Here is an 18,578-nt window from a genome sequence, read left to right as displayed (position 1 = left end):
ACAACTTTCATACTCTTTGTTCTTTTATTTCCTCAAGTGGCTGTACGTCAATAGCGAATACGCTTAAGTAAGTAGAAGAATAAGCTTCCACAGCTACATTTCATGTCCAGCCTGAGCATTGTATTATAAAAGCAATATCTTAAAAAAATTAAAGGTCTTTGCGGGGTATTACTTACTTCTTTTGTCTGGTTCCCTTAGGCACTCTGGCTAACCAGTAGAAGAAAATAGTCAACATGATGTTGATGCAAATGAACGCAACGAAAATACCATAGTTTCTCCATCTCTGATCGTACTTCGCATTCACAGAAGACAAAAATGCGTTTGTGGTGGCCATCTTACAATATTGACAATCGGAAGTCGCACTTTCGTTGACCAAGTAACCACCAGCCTTGGCAATATAATCTTTCATGTACTCACCACAGGTTTTGCCCAGAGTAGGGTCGAAAGTAAGAAGTTCTCTAGTAGCACAAACAACTTTAGTATTCGCCAACGCTGTACTCAACATGGCTTGAATCAAATACGTGAACGGATTGCATCTGTACATGAAAATCCAGAAGCCAGGCAAGAAGTTTGGACCAGCCAAGACACCGCAGAAGTTCAAGCACATGATAAACAATAAGTTTGCAAGGTTTGCTGCATTATCAGCTAACTCGACAAATGAAACACACAATTGACCCATCGTGGTGGTGTAGACATAGAAGGAAATAACAAGTAACCACATAGTTGCACCACGCTGGTTGACCATATCAGTAGGTTCCGCGTTCTTGTAGAAACCAGCAGGATAATACCAACAGAAGAAAGACAATGTACCGACAGCAATCTGGAAGGGAACTTCTGACGTGATTTGCGCAGAAATGAAAGCAGCCCAACTGAAGGTTCTCGAAGGAGCTTCTCTAACTTCATAGATTTCTCTTTGCTTGATATAGAACGGTAACATTTGCTGAATCATAGTCTGGAAAGGCAGGAAAAACATGAACATCGAAAACATTTGATTTTGCAATCCTTGTTGCGAGGTACCAGCTTTGAAAAAGGAGAAACCATTGAACAATGACGAAGAGATCACCAAAAAGAGCTTAGCATAAATGTAGCCTGGGGTTCTCCAATCTTGTTGAATTGTTCTCCAAGTCACAATGAAGTATTGTTTCCACAATGGTGCAGCGTAGGTTAACTTAGCGTCAGGCGATTCATCCCTTGGAAGTTTCACCAATTCAGTTTCCATACGGTCTAACTCCTTTTGCACATTAGCGTATTCAGTGGAATTTTTCCAGACTTCGAAGTAGTCTTGCAGAGCCTTCGAACCTGGTGCTGCACCGACAACCTCCAACATCCATTCTGCTGGGTTTGCTTCCTTAGGACAAGGGTGGGCGCCATACTTCTCGAAGTAGTTGATCAATTCCTGACAGTTTTCTCCTAAGTCACCAAAGTAGACAGTCTTACCACCCTTTTGCAAGAACAATAAGCGGTCGAATTCCTTCAACAAAATAGCGGAAGGCTGGTGAATGGTACACAAAATGGCCTGGCCATGGTCGGCCAACTTTCTCATCAACTTACAGATAGACCAAGCAGTTTGAGAGTCCAAACCAGAAGTAGGCTCATCCAAGAAAAGTAACAATTTTGGTTTAGCCACCAATTCAACACCAATGGTCAACCGTTTACGTTGCTCGACGTTCAAACCTTCACCAGCAACACCAACCAAGGCATCTGCGTATGCTCTCATTTCTAATAAGTCAATGATGTAGTCAACATATGCATCCTTCTCGGCCCTTGATACAGAATATGGTTGTCTCAAGTAAGCAGAAAAAGTTAAGGCTTCACGAACAGTGGACGTAGGCAAATGGATATCTTGCTGCTGGACATAACCGATAGATCTTTGGAAAGAAGAGTCTAATCCATGACCGTTGACCATTCTCTGGCCATCAGTGATAGTACCCGACGTGACTCTTTCGGACAAACAGTTCAACAATGTAGTCTTACCAGCACCAGAAGCACCCATCAATGCAGTGACTTGACCAGGAGCAACCCAACCATCGACGTGGTTCAAAATAACTCTGTCCTCTGACTTAATCTTCACAGAGTAAGTCAAGTCTCTCCAATGGAAAATGTCTCTTTGCTCTTCAATCTTCTCTGAAGAAGAGTTCTCATTCTCGTCGCCGGCAGCCTCCTTGTAATCAATCTTTTCGTTAGGAAGATTATTCTCCAAATCATCCGAAGTAGCCTTGTTTGCTTCAGTTTTCTTCTTCATTTTCTTCAACGAGCCCTTCAAATAAATAACAATTTCACCCTTTTGCATAGCGCCCTTGTTGAACTCGGTTAAAGAAACGTAGACACCCAAGAAAACAACAATGTAAGCAATAACAATACCAATGTTTCTCCACTTGTGAGAGTTATGGTAATCGTATGACTTGGCCAAGAAAGCGGTACCAGAAACAGTTGCACGACCTCTCACAGCACCAACAACATTACAAATATTGTTTTCAGTCGCTACTTGAGGATAGCCAGGACCAGATGGGATATACTGCGAACATTCGTACTCCACTCCAGCAAATTCGTTCACCATCAAGGATTCGAAGACATAAGACACAGGATTGATATATTGGATCCATCTGCACCAACCCAACATATTTGGAATAGGGATAACAAAACCAGTGAAAATAACCATAGCCAACAAAATCACGGTGGCTGGTGTCATGGCACCTGCCAAGGACGTAGAAACTGCACCCAATGATCTAAACATGTGGGACATGCACAAAGTACAGAAACCACATGCAAGCCAGTAAAAGAAGAACCGTCCTGGATTACGTCTAAAATGCACCATGAAGTAGAAGGTGAAATTGAAGAAGGTCGACATGGCTAATTTCACAGGAAGTTCTGAGACAATGGAAGCCATGGCATCAGCCGATGGTCGGTACAACGCAAACTTCTTGTGCTTTTCGACAATAGGACGAGCCTCAAACAAAGTCATGATTTCCAATAACGAAGCGAAAGCATTGAACAAAACAGCAAAAAACATCGATGCACCACGGTAGTAGAAAGAATCGGTAACACGTTGCAAGTTATAGAACACAGAAGACAAGATTAAACCCATAATACCCTGACCAACGACAGAAAAGAGAGGGATGGATGGATCACCTTTCATTCTGAGGAAATTACGTTGCACGATGTACTTCACCTGCATTCCGAAAGAAACAGTAAATGGAGAACCTGGATGAACGTTCTTCGACTGTTTAGCATTATGCGACTCCTTGTACAATGCTTTCGACTCACCTTTCTCCATCTCCGCCATGTAATTGTCAATGCCTGCAATCAAGTCCTTGTACTCTTGAGATGCACGCCAGTAGTCAGAGAACTCCTTAGCAGTACGAGGAACCTTATTCTCATATCCGGGACGAACAATTCTCTCGGCTGGGTTAGTCAAAGAAGTCAAGTAATCAGCTGTGGTTTGACGTTGAGGGCATTCGTATCCCATGTTCTCGAAAAACGCCTTAGCACTGGCGGCTTTTCCGAAGTAAATTTGATAACCTTCGTAGAGCACAATGACATTATCGAAGAGATCATATGCATCCTGGGAACACTGGTAGATGGCAATCAAGGGAGTAGCATCCAAAATAGCTGCGGCGGTCTTCAAAGCACGAATAAACTCCAATGCAGTGGCTGCATCCAAACCTCTGGTGGCATTATCCCAACATTGGATGTTAGCACCACTCAAAGAAGCCTCGGCAATAGAAACACGCTTTCTCTCACCACCGGAGACACCACGCACAAAGTCATTTCCAACCTTTGTGTTTCTGGTGTGGGAAAGACCATATGTGGCCATGTACACAGACGCCATGTGTTTGGCGTATTCTTCTCTAGAAACGTTACCTCTGTTTTGGGGAGTACGCAATCTAGCGGCAAACTCTAAGGTGTGACCCACACTCAAGTGAGGGAAATGCATATCTGTCTCTGCAGAGTACACCACATCACCACGATGGTGTTTGGCGATCTCGTCTGGAGTGAAGCCATCGTATGAAATCTTCGACTCTTTGCCGATATGGAAACCATATGTGTTACAGGCAATGGTCTTCAAAAGCGTAGAACATCCAGAACCTGGACGACCCAAAACCACAGTCACTTCACCGGGTTTGAAGTAGCCATCCATGGGCTTCAAGATGTCGAAATAACGGCTCTCATCCTCCTTGCGAAGCGAACGGATACCCTCCACAGCCATCTTCCACAAAGCATCGGTGACAGTAGGCTGGTAGTCAGAGTCAGTAGCCACACCGTATGCTCTCAAATCGCGGTATGCGAGACCCAATTTGGAAGGCTTGTAGTAGTCTGGGTCCAGCTGATACAATTTGCGCATGTTCTTGACCCAGAACTTGGCATTGAAGTTCTCGCTCTCTGGGTTCAAAGTGTCATCCACACCATCTTCAAAGGGAGGCACACCTGGAACTTGCGACATGTGCGACAAGTAACGGAGAAGACCCTCAGACGATTTGGATTTGTCACTTCCCACAGAGTTCTGAGTCAAAGTTCTGGCCAACTGGCGAATTTCGCCCTCGTGGCCCTGGAAGCCTCTGTACTCATTGACAGAAGCATTCTCACTGGACACAGCATCTGAGTAATCCTTTTCAACCAGAGGTTGTTCTGGAGTTGAGGCCATTGTATAGCGCTCGGAATAAATAAGAGGATAGTCGGCTTAAAACAAGAAAAAACCCTTCTACAAATGGGCCATGTGCCAACCTCTTATATCCCTGTGATGTTGCAGGATAAATTTCGTTTCCGGAACTTTAGAACCACCCGAAACTCCGTGTGCGCGCTTCGATTAGGTCTGTTGCTGCGGCTTGGTCGGACATACGGCGTGTGGCGGCTAAAAACATAGGCGTTGGTTCCCTCCTCGCGGAGCTTACTAAGAGACCAGTGGCAAATTATACTCGTTTAAGCTGGGGTGCCGTATCTAATTTTTTTTTTGTATGAGCAGGCAAGTATGATGGGATTCAACAAAAGTGCCCCTGTTGGAATATGTGCAAAGTATTGTGTTTTTTGCTGCTACGTTTTGGCTAGCCCATTTATTCTGTTGGCGAACGTTCAAGTAAAGATCGCTTCTTTTTCCTGTTTGGATCCTGCAAATTACGTCCGTTGGCGGTGATAAGATGGCCACTGTGCAGGGGCAACAGAAAAAAGCAGACAAAAGAAAAACAAACTTTTGGGTACTGTCCTTCATACAGTCGGTTTCGGGTCAGGGTTTTACCGAACTCCAGCCAAAGTGTACGCCGGGTCTTCGCATACGTCTTTTACCGGTTCAGCCTCTCGCTTAGCCCAATCTCCTATCTTGACACAGAGGCGTGCGTGCCTTTCGTTTCCCTTTTCTTTTTTTTTCTCTTCATTTTTCCGGCTGCAGCTGGGCCAAACGTTCTGCCGAAATCCGCCCAGAACTTTCTTGTAACTCCCCTCAACCCGACGATCTGGAGTCACGTGTGTTATAGCCGCACGCTGCCCGTCTTCATTTCCTAAAACAGCACCATTGTTCTATGTACAGGGCGGAATTCTGTTCCGTTCCATTCCTCCGGATGTCAGTACTGCTTGCCACAATTATACAAGTGTGGAACGTTACATTCACCAACCAATAAGTGGCGGACTCCACATCATATTCTGTCTTATTCAATTTAGTTTCAAGCAAAGCGGTATGGCAATTTCTAGTTCGGCTGGTGTTTTCAGCCCTGGTATCTGCAAGTCATAATTCCTTTTTGCTCATTTCTCTGTTCCTTTTCCTTTTTTTGATCTCTAGGTTCTTGGTTAGCACACGCTACCCCATCACCACCAAACCACAACAACAACCGTTTTCTAGTCCTGCATGTTATACAGTTCCCGCACGTGATATCAAAACAAAGCACTAGGTGTTTTTGATCTTCATCGCCAATGCCCCAGCCCATGCATCCTCAGGCGTCTTGCGATCCTGTAAAAATCAGAGACTTTGTTTCTCTTCTATTGTTTGGTTCTGATGCCACGACGTTGTGCGAATCGTGGAGCTCAAGTGGTTTCAGCCTCTGTTCAGCGTTCGTTTCCAATTACCAGCCTGAGGCCTTGTACGTTTCGTTTTCCCAAACGGGGTTTGATTTTCTATCTGAAATCCCACTAGACCTCCCGTCTTCATGTCTGCTTTCGATCTTGCTCAAGTCTGAAGGTCCGATCACGTCCGAGCAGCCGCTTGCGACGCAGATCCAGCTCTTAAGCATTCCGCATCCTCAATCAACAGATGACGAGACACGCTCGTCTTATGGCCTGATTAGCCGCTTTGTGTCCATGGCATTGGCGCCCTATTTTGATTATGTTTCTCATATGGATCCAGATTCCGCATCTTCTTCCACATCGCTTGCCATGGCTAGGAAAAAGTTCTCGGAGCTCTCCTTCTCCTTACAACAGCTCCAGCAGCGTATACACGTGCCAGATTTGATGCTTTCTGTCAGTCCGATGGTAGCAAAGGTTCTAGACAAGGCCGATTCTGTTGAAGACCCAAGTGTGATTGGGGATACAGCATTTTTAAACGAGTTGACAAAAACCGTCAATGCCTGGTTGCGGCAAGTTCAATCAGTGACACTAATAGAAAGAAATAATGCCGAGGTCTTGTCAATTCAGGAAGAGGTTCTGTTCTGGAACTCAATGGAATTGGCGCTTGAATCCATCAAAGAACAAGTGTCTCAACCATCAGTCAGGAGAGCCATTGAGATTCTCAATGCGGCTAAAAGATTCCAAGTGACCTTGGCTTTTCAAAATAATATAGGCATTGTTGAGAAACTAGACGAAACAAAGGCTTATAATGTTCTCCTCAAGGATCTTCCGATAAACGAGATAATCTATTCCAAAGACAACGAGCTTGACCTCACAAAAATGGAGAGCGGGATTATGTCCCTTTTCAATCATTTGAAGAAGTGGAAGAACCTGAACACTTTTCCATTGGTACGCATGATTGAGTTGATTGAGCTACTTCTTAAGGAAATCGTTTCCAGTTTGACCCGTATTTTGTTGAACATGAATCTCATGGCAATGCCTTTTGCAGCGTTTGAAATTGAATATTCGGGTAAAATCACACTGATATTCCATATCATTGATGTGAATGTAAAATTCATGGTCAACATTATCAGAGAGCTCATGAGAAAGAGACAGGAAAAGTTTATGATTGTGAAGATTGACCAGCATCTCCTAACTGCTTTACATGAAAGAATTGAACATCTACGTGATTTGAGAAGAAGACATCAAGAACTTCTTCACCTATTATCATTTATCGATGATGAGAATAATTTAACTGAAGAAATCACGTTGTCATTCAGTAAGAACATCGCAGCAGTTGATGCATTTGACTTCTCCAAGCAAGGTACGTCCGTTTTACAAGCGAACGAACAGATGTATCTCGAAGCAAGTCTGCGAGTTCTGAATGCTATATCCACGCATGTAAATTACAAGCTTCTGTACTGTGATGTCTTTTCCGATTTTATTGCATACTTTATGAAGTTCCATGAAAATGGTCTACTTAATTCTACCTTAATTGTCAATTTTGTGAACGAAAAGCATAAACTTCGACTATTAGATATTGCATACGCGGACATCCAGTCGCTTTTCAAGACTTCTTATTATACCCACAAGGAATCTATTAAAATTCCGAAATCTGTCAGCCTCATTGACTCCGGTTTATCGTCTTTAATTTGGGACATGTCCATAAAAAACAAATTGGAATTCATCACTCGCACTCTCACAAGTATCCTAGGAGAAAACTGGAACAAATATTCAACTGGTGCTGACATCGAACAAGAGATAACTTCGTTTTCCCAGAAATTGAGAATCAATGCTATTTTTGAAGAATGGGTAACTGACGTTTCGAATGCTATACGAACTAATATGAGTGCAACTCGCATTTTGAAAGTCGAAGAGACTGATGTTCCTGGGACAGACATTTCTTCTACCCCCAAGGTCAAAGTCAATTTTAATCAAGAGATGACTACTTACATTACCCAAGCTCAAGATCTCATGAGCTTGGGCTTCGAAATACCAATGAACTTACTTGTTCAGTTAGAAAAGGTTTGCTCAGCACATCCACTAGCACTCTCTTTACAAGAGCATATTGATATTTTGGATGTTGCAGTTACTGAATTTTTGTTGCATCTGAATGCTGGACGAAAGTTCGGTTTTATGTTGGAATCACAAAAAAGAAGAGTCTTTGAGATCATGCCTAGACTAATGTACGTTGAGTGGTCCTCTTTATGTCAGGAAATTACCTTGTTTGAGAAAGGAGAGGGGGCAACCGATCAATTCTCAGCAAATGAGTTTCAGCTTACGTATGTTAAGTCATTTCAAGATGAAGTATATCAGCTTCATTGTATGTGCAACCTGATACACAGAACGTATGAGGTACTTGTGCAAGAACACTACGCCAAGCTTGAAGAGTGTACATTTTCGGAAGTATCTATACAAGAAACTTTAACGGTGATACAAGAGGAGGTGTATCTGATAGCAAAATCAACCTATGATGATATTGAGCACTTCGTGGAAGTGGTGAACGAGGATATTATGCACATATTTTCCAAGAAATGCAGCGAAAGATTACGCTGTATAGCAAATGCTATTTCAAAAGAAGCGAGCGATAATTTTGAGGAAGTTCAGATCTCGACACACTTTCTAACGTTTGAAAACAACAGTTTTCTGATCTCCCCTCCTCTTGAGAAAACAAAGCTGTACTGGATAAGCTTGGTAGATAACACTTTTCGCATTTTGGCTCAGCAAAAACTCATTAGCCTCTCGTCTAAAGAATCCAGACTTGTACTTCAATTTGATGAATCTTTGTCCAAAAGCATTGATCAAATAATGAAAATAATCGATGCAAAGTATTCGGAGGCAGCAAAATACCTTCAAGAATGGCGCAACGTCCAACAATTGATCTCACCAGATGGAGAGAGCTCACACCAAGACGACGAAGGCCTCCAATCATGGCTTGTTCTTATAAACAGAGTCAATAAGTGTCACAGCTTGATCCACAACTCGACAACCGTACGCCATTTCGGAAATAAAATGGAAATCAGCTTCTCTGCAATTCAAACTCGAGTGGCTACTTATTTTGATGTTTTCGAAAAGGGTGTGTTCGAGAAATTCTTAGTTCGTGTTCACAATAGCACTTCCCTGCTTCTTAAAATGCTTAATGAAGCAGTGAAATATTTATCCTCACAATTTTCTATTACCCAAGATGCCTCGAGATCCTTGAAGAATGTCGAGGTATTTTTCTCACTTGTTGATGAGAGAAAATCGTGGCTTGAAGCAGTCAATCATATTTCTACATGTCAAAGGATACTCCAGAGACGAGGAGTTTCTGTCCCCCCTGACTGGATATACGTTGAACAGTTGGAAAGTACAATATCGAACGTGAAATCACTTATAAAATCATGCGAGGAAATTATCGAACAGAATATGGATGTTCTTCGGTTGAGCATACAAAGTGAATCTGATCGTTGCTTAAAGATTGTGAATAATATTGCTGAGGAATGGCAACAAAAGAAGCCAATTTCAGCTCATTTACAACCAAAGGAATCTTTATCAATTATAGCTATTTTTCAAACTCGATGCAATGAGGTCAAGAACAATATCTCATCTCTTTCCCGTGTATCCTCATATTTGAACATTGATATTAATTTCGATTCAAATCTTGACTTTATGCTGGAGGAAGTGAAGGACTTAAAGAATGTTTGGACATCCTTACTATCTTTATGGAATTCGCTCAGTGATATTAAAAGCCAGAAGTGGACCAACATAAATGCGAGGACTTTGAAATCTCAACTTGAAGAACTTTTGTCCCAATGTCGAGCAACACCTGTGATTGTGCGTCAATACTCCGCCTTTGAGGAAATCCAGAAATCGGTTAAGAAGCATTTGAATGAGTTCCCGCTTCTTTCAGAGATGAAGAATCCTGCAATAAAGCCACGTCATTGGATTCAAATCTTCAGTTTAACAGGTGACAGCAAACATAGAGATCTTGAGTCTATTCTGGTTGGAGATGTTTTAAAAATTAATCTACAGTTGCATGAACTGATGATAAAAGATATCGTAAATCAAGCGAATGGGGAAAGAATTATAGAGGAAGGGCTTAAAGCAATAGAACAAGAGTGGGAAAGTATAGTGTTCGAAACGTTCAACTACCAGAATAAAGTTAGACTAGTGAAGAATTGGAATTTTCTATTTGAACAATGTGAAACAAATTTGGGAACGTTGTCCAGTATGAAAAACTCTACCCACCATGGACCGTTCGAGATCGAAAGAGCAGAACTTGAAGATAAAATGAATCGTTTGTTGGGTCTCTTTAATTTGTGGATTGAAGTTCAGAGCCAATGGATGTACCTAGATGGTGTTTTCGATAATTGTAAAGAAGTTCAATCTTCCTTACCTGTTGAGTTTACTCGGTTCAATAACATTACCTTTGAGTTTATTACGTTTTTGAAACGCACGAACAAGTTCAGTACTGTTATCGAGGTCTTCTCCTATAGGGAAGTCGAGAAAACCATGCAAAAGATCTCCGATACTTTGGTAAAAACTCGTAAAGGATTGACAGAATTCCTTGAAAAGCAGAGGGAAATGTTCCCAAGATTATGCTTTGTGGGAAATGATGACTTACTTGAACTCATTGGAAATGGTACGAATGTGGCTAGGCTGGGAAGACAATTGAAGCAAATGTTCTCTGGTATTGCATCTGTGGAATATGACTCAAACTCATCTAGTATCACTGCTTTAATCAGCCCTCAAGACGAACGATTAGAATTGGAACACCCTATTTCTTTAATCAAAAACAAAGATCTAATACTGTGGCTTTGTGAGTTAGAGTCAGAAATGCGCTCTTCTTTGTCGAAAAAAGTCTTACTTGCCGTGTATGAATTGAAGCTTATTTTTGCAGATGGCGCAAAAGAGATTGTTGAACCGTTAAAATCATTTCTTGAAAGGCCATGTCAAGTCTCGATTGTGGCTTTCCAGGTATATTTCACACTGTTAGTTGAAACTTCTTTGGCTAACGATCAGTTATCCGAAGCTCGTGATTTTTACGCCAATATTATCAAAGTTTTAGTACAAATCACGTTAGAATCCACTACCTTACTTCAAAGACACAAGCTTCAGTCTATTATTGTCGAAATCATTCACCATAGGGATGTTGTTGAGGAGTTGCTGAATGAAGAATGCAAACTAGCTGCATGGAATTGCAAACAGCGGTACTACCTAAACTCCCAATGTAATGATCCCCTAGAAAGTATCATTATAAAGCTTGGGAGAAGCGAATTCTTTTACGGCTTTGAATATCAGGGAGTTCCCGATCGGTTGGCTTATACACCTTTGGTTGAGAAATGCTTCCTCTCTATGGCTCAAGCTTTAGCTCAAAAATTAGGAGGATCTCCTTTCGGTCCCGCAGGAACCGGTAAGACTGAATGCATCAAAGCATTAGGTATTAACATGGGAAGAATGGTTTTGGTATTCAACTGTGATGAAACATTTGACTATCTATCGATGGGTCGGATCTTGCTTGGTATTTCTAAAGTTGGGTGTTGGGGTTGTTTTGACGAATTCAATCGACTTGAAACCAATAGCTTGAGTGCACTTTCTTCTCAAATATGCAACATTGAAAGGGGTCTCAAGGACTTTTCTGAAATCGTTGAGATTTCGGGGAAAATGATAAATGTTCATCCTGATACTGGAATATTCATAACAATGAATCCAGGGTATGTGGGTAGAAATGAACTTCCTGAAAACTTAAGAAAACAATTCAGAGAGTTCTCCATGCATGAACCGGAGATGGAAAATATAGTGGATGTGATACTAGCTTCTCATTGCTTTCTACATTCAGCGCTGATTGCAAAACTTTTAACACCATTTGTAACAGAACTTGCTTGTTCGGTAACGAAACAGCCTCATTATGATTTCGGATTGAGGGCAGTTAAAAGTATCTTGAGCAGATGCGGCTTGACCCGAAGACAGAAACTCGAAACATTAAATGAAGGCCAGGAATATGATTTTGAAATGAAGATTCTCCTCCAGTGTTTAAAGGACTCTATTCTCCCCAAGTTAATTAAAGAAGATGAGCAAAAATTTGACTCACTTCTTCTGAAGTATTTTCCAAACATTAATCCAGATGGGAGAGATCAAGCTCACTTCATTGAAGGGTTGCTTCGCTATGCAGAAAAAAATGGCATTGATGCCAACGAAATGTTTGTAAAGAAAGCACTACAAATTTTGCAAATTCAGGAGAATCACCATGGATTTATGCTTGTTGGCAAAACATGTTCTGGAAAGACTACGCTTTACAAACTGGTATTAAATGTTCTCGCTGGCTCTTCCAACGGATTTGAAATTTTTGTTATTGATAGCAAGGTCTTGTCTAAAGAAGAGCTTTATGGTGTTTTGGACCCAATTACTCGAGATTGGAGTGACGGTATTTTTACAAAGATATTGAGAAGTGCAGCTACTAACTTACGCGGAGAACAGAGTAAGCGTATTTGGATCGTTTTCGATGGAGATATTGATCCTGAATGGGCCGAGAATTTAAACAGTGTTCTTGATGATAATAAGCTTTTGACTTTACCAAATGGTGAAAGAATTGAGTTGGCACCAAACCTCAGAATCCTTTTCGAAGTGGACAGCTTGAAGTATACGACGTTAGCAACCATCAGTAGATGTGGGATGGTTTGGTTTGACCGCTCAATTGTTCCTAGCACATCTTTGTGGGATCACCATTTCTTCAAATTCGCGACAGGTATCAGCTCTCTGGACAATTCGGATGACATCGTGGTGTTGGAGACACGGAAACTGATTATGAGTCAGTTTGTGGTTCTCGCGAAACGCTTGACTTCAGAATTACCGCTTCAAGAAATCATAAGAGAGGCAAATAAGATTAATCATATTATGACCTTTGATGAACAACGGTGTCTTAGCAGCTTTTTTACTTATTTCACAACACATTGCTCTTCAGTTCTCAAAGAAAAAGAACGAGATCCATCAGTGCAGCTTGGTGATCTCGAAATATTTGTTTCTAAAGCATTCATACTCTCATTAGTTTGGGCGTTTGCAGGTGATGCCAAATATGAACAGAGGATCCAATTTTCTCGCTACGTTGGGTCTTTTGAAAGTTTCTCAAGTATTGATATTCCCGAAAATATCCTTGAACTGAAAATTTCAATTCCTGATTTTGAATGGGTACCTTGGTCAACTATGGTTGAAACAGTGGATCTAGAGCCGCATCATGTTCTTGACGCTAATACAATTGTTCCAACGGTGGATACAGTCATCCATGAATCTCTTATTCACGGAATTATCAATAAGCATTCAGCGTTGATATTATGCGGACCTCCAGGTTCGGGTAAAACTATGACATTATTGAACGCGTTGCGACGCTCTCCTAATCTTGATGTTATTTCTTTGAATTTTTCGAAAGACACATCACCGCAAACTGTTATTTCTGCGTTACAGCAGCATTGTGCGTATAAAAGAACTAATTCGGGTATGAAGTTGATGCCAAAGGTCTCGGGTAAATGGGTCGTAGTATTCTGCGACGAAATAAATTTACCAGTCGTTGACAAATACGGAACCCAAAGAGTTAATGCTTTCATTAGACAGATGATGGAGCACTCAGGATTTTGGAGACCTAAAGACTTGACATGGGTAACTATCGAAAACATTCAATTCGTGGGGGCTTGTAATGATCCTAATGATCCCGGAAGACACAAGTTATCGGATAGATTCATGCGACACGTCACCTTGGTTATGGTTGACAATCCTGGTCCAACGTCTTTGAAGCAAATATATCAGACTTTCAACAAAGCTAGTTTGAAATGTACCCCGAAATTGAGACAGTTCAGTGATGCCATAACCAATGCCATGTTAGATGTCTACAGCCGAAACAAGAAACAATTTACTGTTGAAAAGCGGAGTCACTATATCTATTCTCCTCGTGAGCTTACAAGATGGTGCCGTGGTGTCTTAGAGGCTTTACTATCTGTGAATTACTCAGAATTATCTGGCTTAATCAGGCTATGGTACCATGAAGGTTTACGACTCTTCTATGATAGATTGGTGGACGAAGACGAGCGAAAATGGTGTAAGGAAACCTTCTGGAAAGTTGGAACTGAGTGCTTCCCGCATGTCCCGTTAGACGTCCCGCTCAAAGATCCGGTTTTATTTTCCACATGGTTAACTTCTGACTACGAATCAGTTGATGAGCTAGAGTTGAGGAATTTCGTTCGCGAACGTCTTCGTGTTTTTAATGAAGAGGAACAATCTGTCGATTTGATACTCTATGATGATTTGTTAGATCATGTGCTACGCATCGATAGAGTTTTAAGACAACACCAAGGACATGCAATTTTGGTGGGCCCAAGTACAAGTGGTAAAACTACATTAACTCGCTTTGTTGCGTGGATGAATGGCTTGAAAATCATTCAGTTGAGAGTACGATCAGGATTTTCTATTTTGGATTTTGAGGACACATTACGCTCTATCCTCTTTTCTTGTGCCAAAGGTGAAAAGTTGTGCTTCCTAATTGATGAATCTTCTATTCTTGAAACCTCATTTGTGGAACGCATGAATTCTCTTTTAGCAAATTCGGAGGTTCCTGGCCTATTTGAAGGAGATAATTTGCAGAATTTGCTCAAAATATGCCGCGTGGAGTCAACTGCCCAAGGATTGCTCCTCGACAGCGATGAAGAATTATACTCATGGTTTACCAAGCAAATTTCCGAAAACTTGCATGTTATTTTCACCATCAGTAACCTCAGTGGTGGAACAAAACCCCAAGTCAACTCTTCTCCCGCTTTATTCAACAGATGTGTTTTGAGCTGGATGGGAGACTGGTCAGATAATTCGTTATTTGAAGTAGCCTCATCCATTGTGGGAGGTGTGGCCCTTGATCAATCTTCCTATATCATACCAGAATCTTTCACGCCTTCGACTCTTCATCAGATATCCAGCTTTAGGGAAGTCATTGTTGACTGTCTTGTTTTCATTCATAAAACAAGTCTGAAGGCAAATAAAGCAACATATCCCAACAAATTCATCAAGTTTGTTCAAACATTCGTATCACTCTTTGAAAAAAACCAAGGCGAATTGGAAGAAAACCAACGACATACGAATATTGGTCTAGACAAGTTAAGAGAGACGGTTTTAGAGGTTAACCAAATGAAAAAAGTACTCTTTGAGAAGAAAGAGATACTCATGTTAAAGGACGAAGATGCCAAGAAGATGCTCAATAAAATGATTGTGGGCCAGAATGAAGCTGAGCGTAAAAGAGAGTTCTCTGTTGCAACGCAAGTTGAGCTTGAGAAACAAGAAGTGGAAATAAACGCTAGGCGGGCTAAAGTCATGCAAGATCTCGAACTAGCAGAACCAGCGGTTCTAGAAGCTCAAAGAGGTGTTCAAAATATAAAGAAGCAACATCTCACGGAAATGAGAAGTATGTCAAACCCTCCAAGCGCAGTGAAGTTGGCAATGGAATCTGTTTGCATTCTTCTTGGTTACCAAGTCTCTACTTGGAGAGACGTTCAATTGATTATAAGAAAGGATGATTTCATCACAAGTATTGTCTCTTACGATAACGAAACGTGCCTAACATCTGAAATGAGAAAATACATGGAAGAAGTTTACCTTTCGAGACCCGATTTCAATTATGAAACAGTTAACAGAGCAAGTAAGGCTTGTGGGCCATTGTTGCAATGGGTGATCGCCCAATTGAGATATTCTACAATTTTAGAAGAAATTGGACCCTTGAGAGAAGAAGTCGTGGCATTAGAGACATCAGCCACAAAATCTAAAGCGCAGTTAATTGCAATTGCGGAAATGATCGAAGAACTTGAACAAAGTATTCAAGGTTATAAAAATGATTATAGTGAGCTTATCAGAGAAGCAGAGAGGGTCAAACTTGAAATCGAAAACATCGAAAAGAAAGTGGATAGAAGTTTGAAGTTGATCGAGAATTTGACAAAGGAAAGGCAAAGATGGCAGGCGAGCATCAATGCATTTGAGGCCGGAAGAGAACGGATTATCGGTAACTCTATACTTGGTGCTGCGTTCTGCTGTTTCTGTGGCAATCTTGATCAAAGCCACAGACATTTAGTCGCAAATCAATGGAAGGAAAAGCTTCGCAGATCGGCCGTTTTCTTTGACGAAAGTTTAACAATTACTTCTATGTTGGCGAGCGCCGTTAACATCGCTAAATGGGCATCTGCTGGCTTACCAAATGACCAATTGTTTATTGATAACTTTAGTATAATGGGTTGGTCGACTTTCCCATACATTGTTGATCCGACAGAGAATCTCGTCACTATATTGAAGGAAGTCACAGTTCCAAAGAAAATGATAGTAACGAGTTTCCTAGATGACACATTCATAAAAGTGCTCGAAGATGCGATGAGATTTGGTGGGACAATTTTGATTCAAAATGCTGAAGCATACAATCCTATTCTCGATTCAGTATTACGTCAGGATTATATTCATAATGGTGGAAGAAAATCCTTACAGATTGCCAATAGACTCGTTGACATCCTGGATGATTTTTCTTTGATTCTTTACACCACTGATAATCGTGTTAAGATACCTCCCTTTGTCTCTTCGAGATGCTCGGTGCTCAACTATTCTATCACTGCTGGGAATTTGGAGAACCAAGTATTGAATATTTCCTTGAAACATTCACGGCCAGACTTGTATTCAAAGAGAATTGAGTTAATCTCGTTGCAAAGTGACTATCAAATTCGCTTGCTTGGATTAAGACAGCTGCTCTTGCTGATTCTAAATGATATTTCAGGCACTATATTAGAAAGTGACGAGGTCATCGAGTCTTTAGAGCGCATTGAATCGGAGTCTTCCGATATCGATACGCGCATTGGCGAGTCAGAAGTTGTTATGTCTGAAGTGAACAAGATCAGAAATGAACATACTGAACTTGCTAATCATTCTAAGTCGATATACCGTATTCTAATGGCTTTGGCCCTGTGGAATAGCTTTTACAACTTTTCCTTGAATACCTACATTGAGATATTTATAAAAGTTTTGAACAATAGCAATGATCTTGGGCAGCTTGAAAATTTCGTTAGCAGCCTCTATCATGAAGTCTTTATCATGGTTGCCCCTACTTTACAACGATTGGATAAAATTGTATTTGCTGTTGCTTTGGCCATTTCATTCCATTCGATTGAAACGAACCCCCAAATGGCGGGTATGTTGAAAGCAATCTTGGAAGAGTTTTACTGCAGTGACGAAAAGAAAAGAGGTGCTGTCGATTTGCTAAGGTTGTGTTTGGCACTGACTGTTCCAGAAAATCTTGCTGACCATTGGAGTGAAATTTTTGAGCTCAACAAGGAGAACGAAACTTTCAAAACACTTTCAGGATTTATTGGACATCTAGTTGGTGCTCCGGGCTGCGAAAGTACACTTATGGAAGTTTATGAAAGTTTTGCTTCCCTGATTCTTCTGGTTGGTTTTGATTCTGATAAATGTTATGGTATAAAAGAATGGGTACATTTTAACAGACGTCCAATTTTGATTTCATCTACCGAGAACGTCGACGTCACATTTAAAGTGCAACAAGTTGCGAAGTTACTCGAGAAAGACACTCGTGTGGTTTCTATGGGGTCAAAGGAAGGTGTTGATGTTGTTTTAAAAGAACTAGAAGAAGGTTCTTCCAAAGGAACTTGGCTCATTGTTCAAAACATTCAATTGGCGTCATATTGGCTTCCAAAATTACAAAGAATTCTTGAAGCGATGTCGTCCCATGAATCATTCCGTCTTTTCTTGACATGCAACTTGAAAGCAGAGGATATTCCAAGCGGACTCATAGCAATGTCACAAGTACTCACATATGAAAACCAACAAAGCTTCAAGGCTACATTGCTTGAAACGTTCGAGAACATAGTTTCTATGAATGATGCAGGTACTTTCAAACACGTTGCTTTCCTCTTGAGTTGGTACCATTCTATTATACGAGAACGGTTGAAATATGTACCCGAATCCTTTGAGAAGCTTTACGATATGAACGAAACAGATGTGGCTGCAGCCGGATTTTTTGTGCAAAAACTCTATTCAAACACGCCTAGAGCTCATGAAAATCCAGATCAAATCTCATGGAAAGAGATTAGTTATGTGGTTGGCAATATAATCTATGGAGGAAAAATATCTAACGAACTGGATGCACAATATTGCACTGAGTTAGCGAGACATGTTTTCTCTAGTGATGTATTCCACCAAGATTTCAATTTGGTCCGCAACGGTGAAGCCAAGGTAAAAATGCCTGACTGTCTCAGCATCAACGCCTACAAAGAGTGGATTGAAAATCTTCCAGAAGTTGTTCCCTTGAGTTGGTTGGAATTGAGTGAAGATGTAAACACTACACTTAAGCAGAAAGAGGCCAAAGTAGTGGCGAGCAAAGTTGTGCAAATTTATAAGTAAAGATACAGCAATAATACGTTAAGAGATTTGAAACATAGTGTACATTTGACATTATCGTACTTAAGCCTACATACCCAGCAACACCAGGGAAAAATTGACGATGCGATTTGCTGATTTATTAGGGCTTAAATACAAAGAAAGAATAGAAC

At 41.0% G+C, this 18,578-nt stretch overlaps 2 protein-coding genes across 2 annotated transcripts; one reads left to right on the top strand and one right to left on the bottom strand. All coding sequences in view use genetic code 12, as the record gives it.

Annotated features, from left to right (window-relative positions):
* Positions 1 to 172: 172 nt before the first annotated feature.
* Positions 173 to 4,642, bottom strand: FOB63_004726 (ATP-binding cassette multidrug transporter; the record flags this gene model as incomplete). The annotated part of the gene is made up of 1 exon (XM_002617623.2): positions 173 to 4,642. The coding sequence occupies one exon, from the start codon at positions 4,640 to 4,642 to the stop codon at positions 173 to 175; it is 4,470 nt and encodes a 1,489-aa protein (XP_002617669.2).
* Positions 4,643 to 5,898: 1,256 nt separating this feature from the next.
* Positions 5,899 to 18,429, top strand: DYN1 (dynein heavy chain; the record flags this gene model as incomplete). The annotated part of the gene is made up of 1 exon (XM_002617625.2): positions 5,899 to 18,429. The coding sequence occupies one exon, from the start codon at positions 5,899 to 5,901 to the stop codon at positions 18,427 to 18,429; it is 12,531 nt and encodes a 4,176-aa protein (XP_002617671.2).
* Positions 18,430 to 18,578: the final 149 nt, after the last annotated feature.

Source organism: Clavispora lusitaniae, assembly GCF_014636115.1.
Source record: "Clavispora lusitaniae strain FDAARGOS_655 chromosome Unknown tig00002663_pilon, whole genome shotgun sequence".
NCBI lineage: Eukaryota > Fungi > Ascomycota > Pichiomycetes > Serinales > Metschnikowiaceae > Clavispora > Clavispora lusitaniae.
This window is presented reverse-complemented; position numbering and strand designations above follow the sequence as displayed.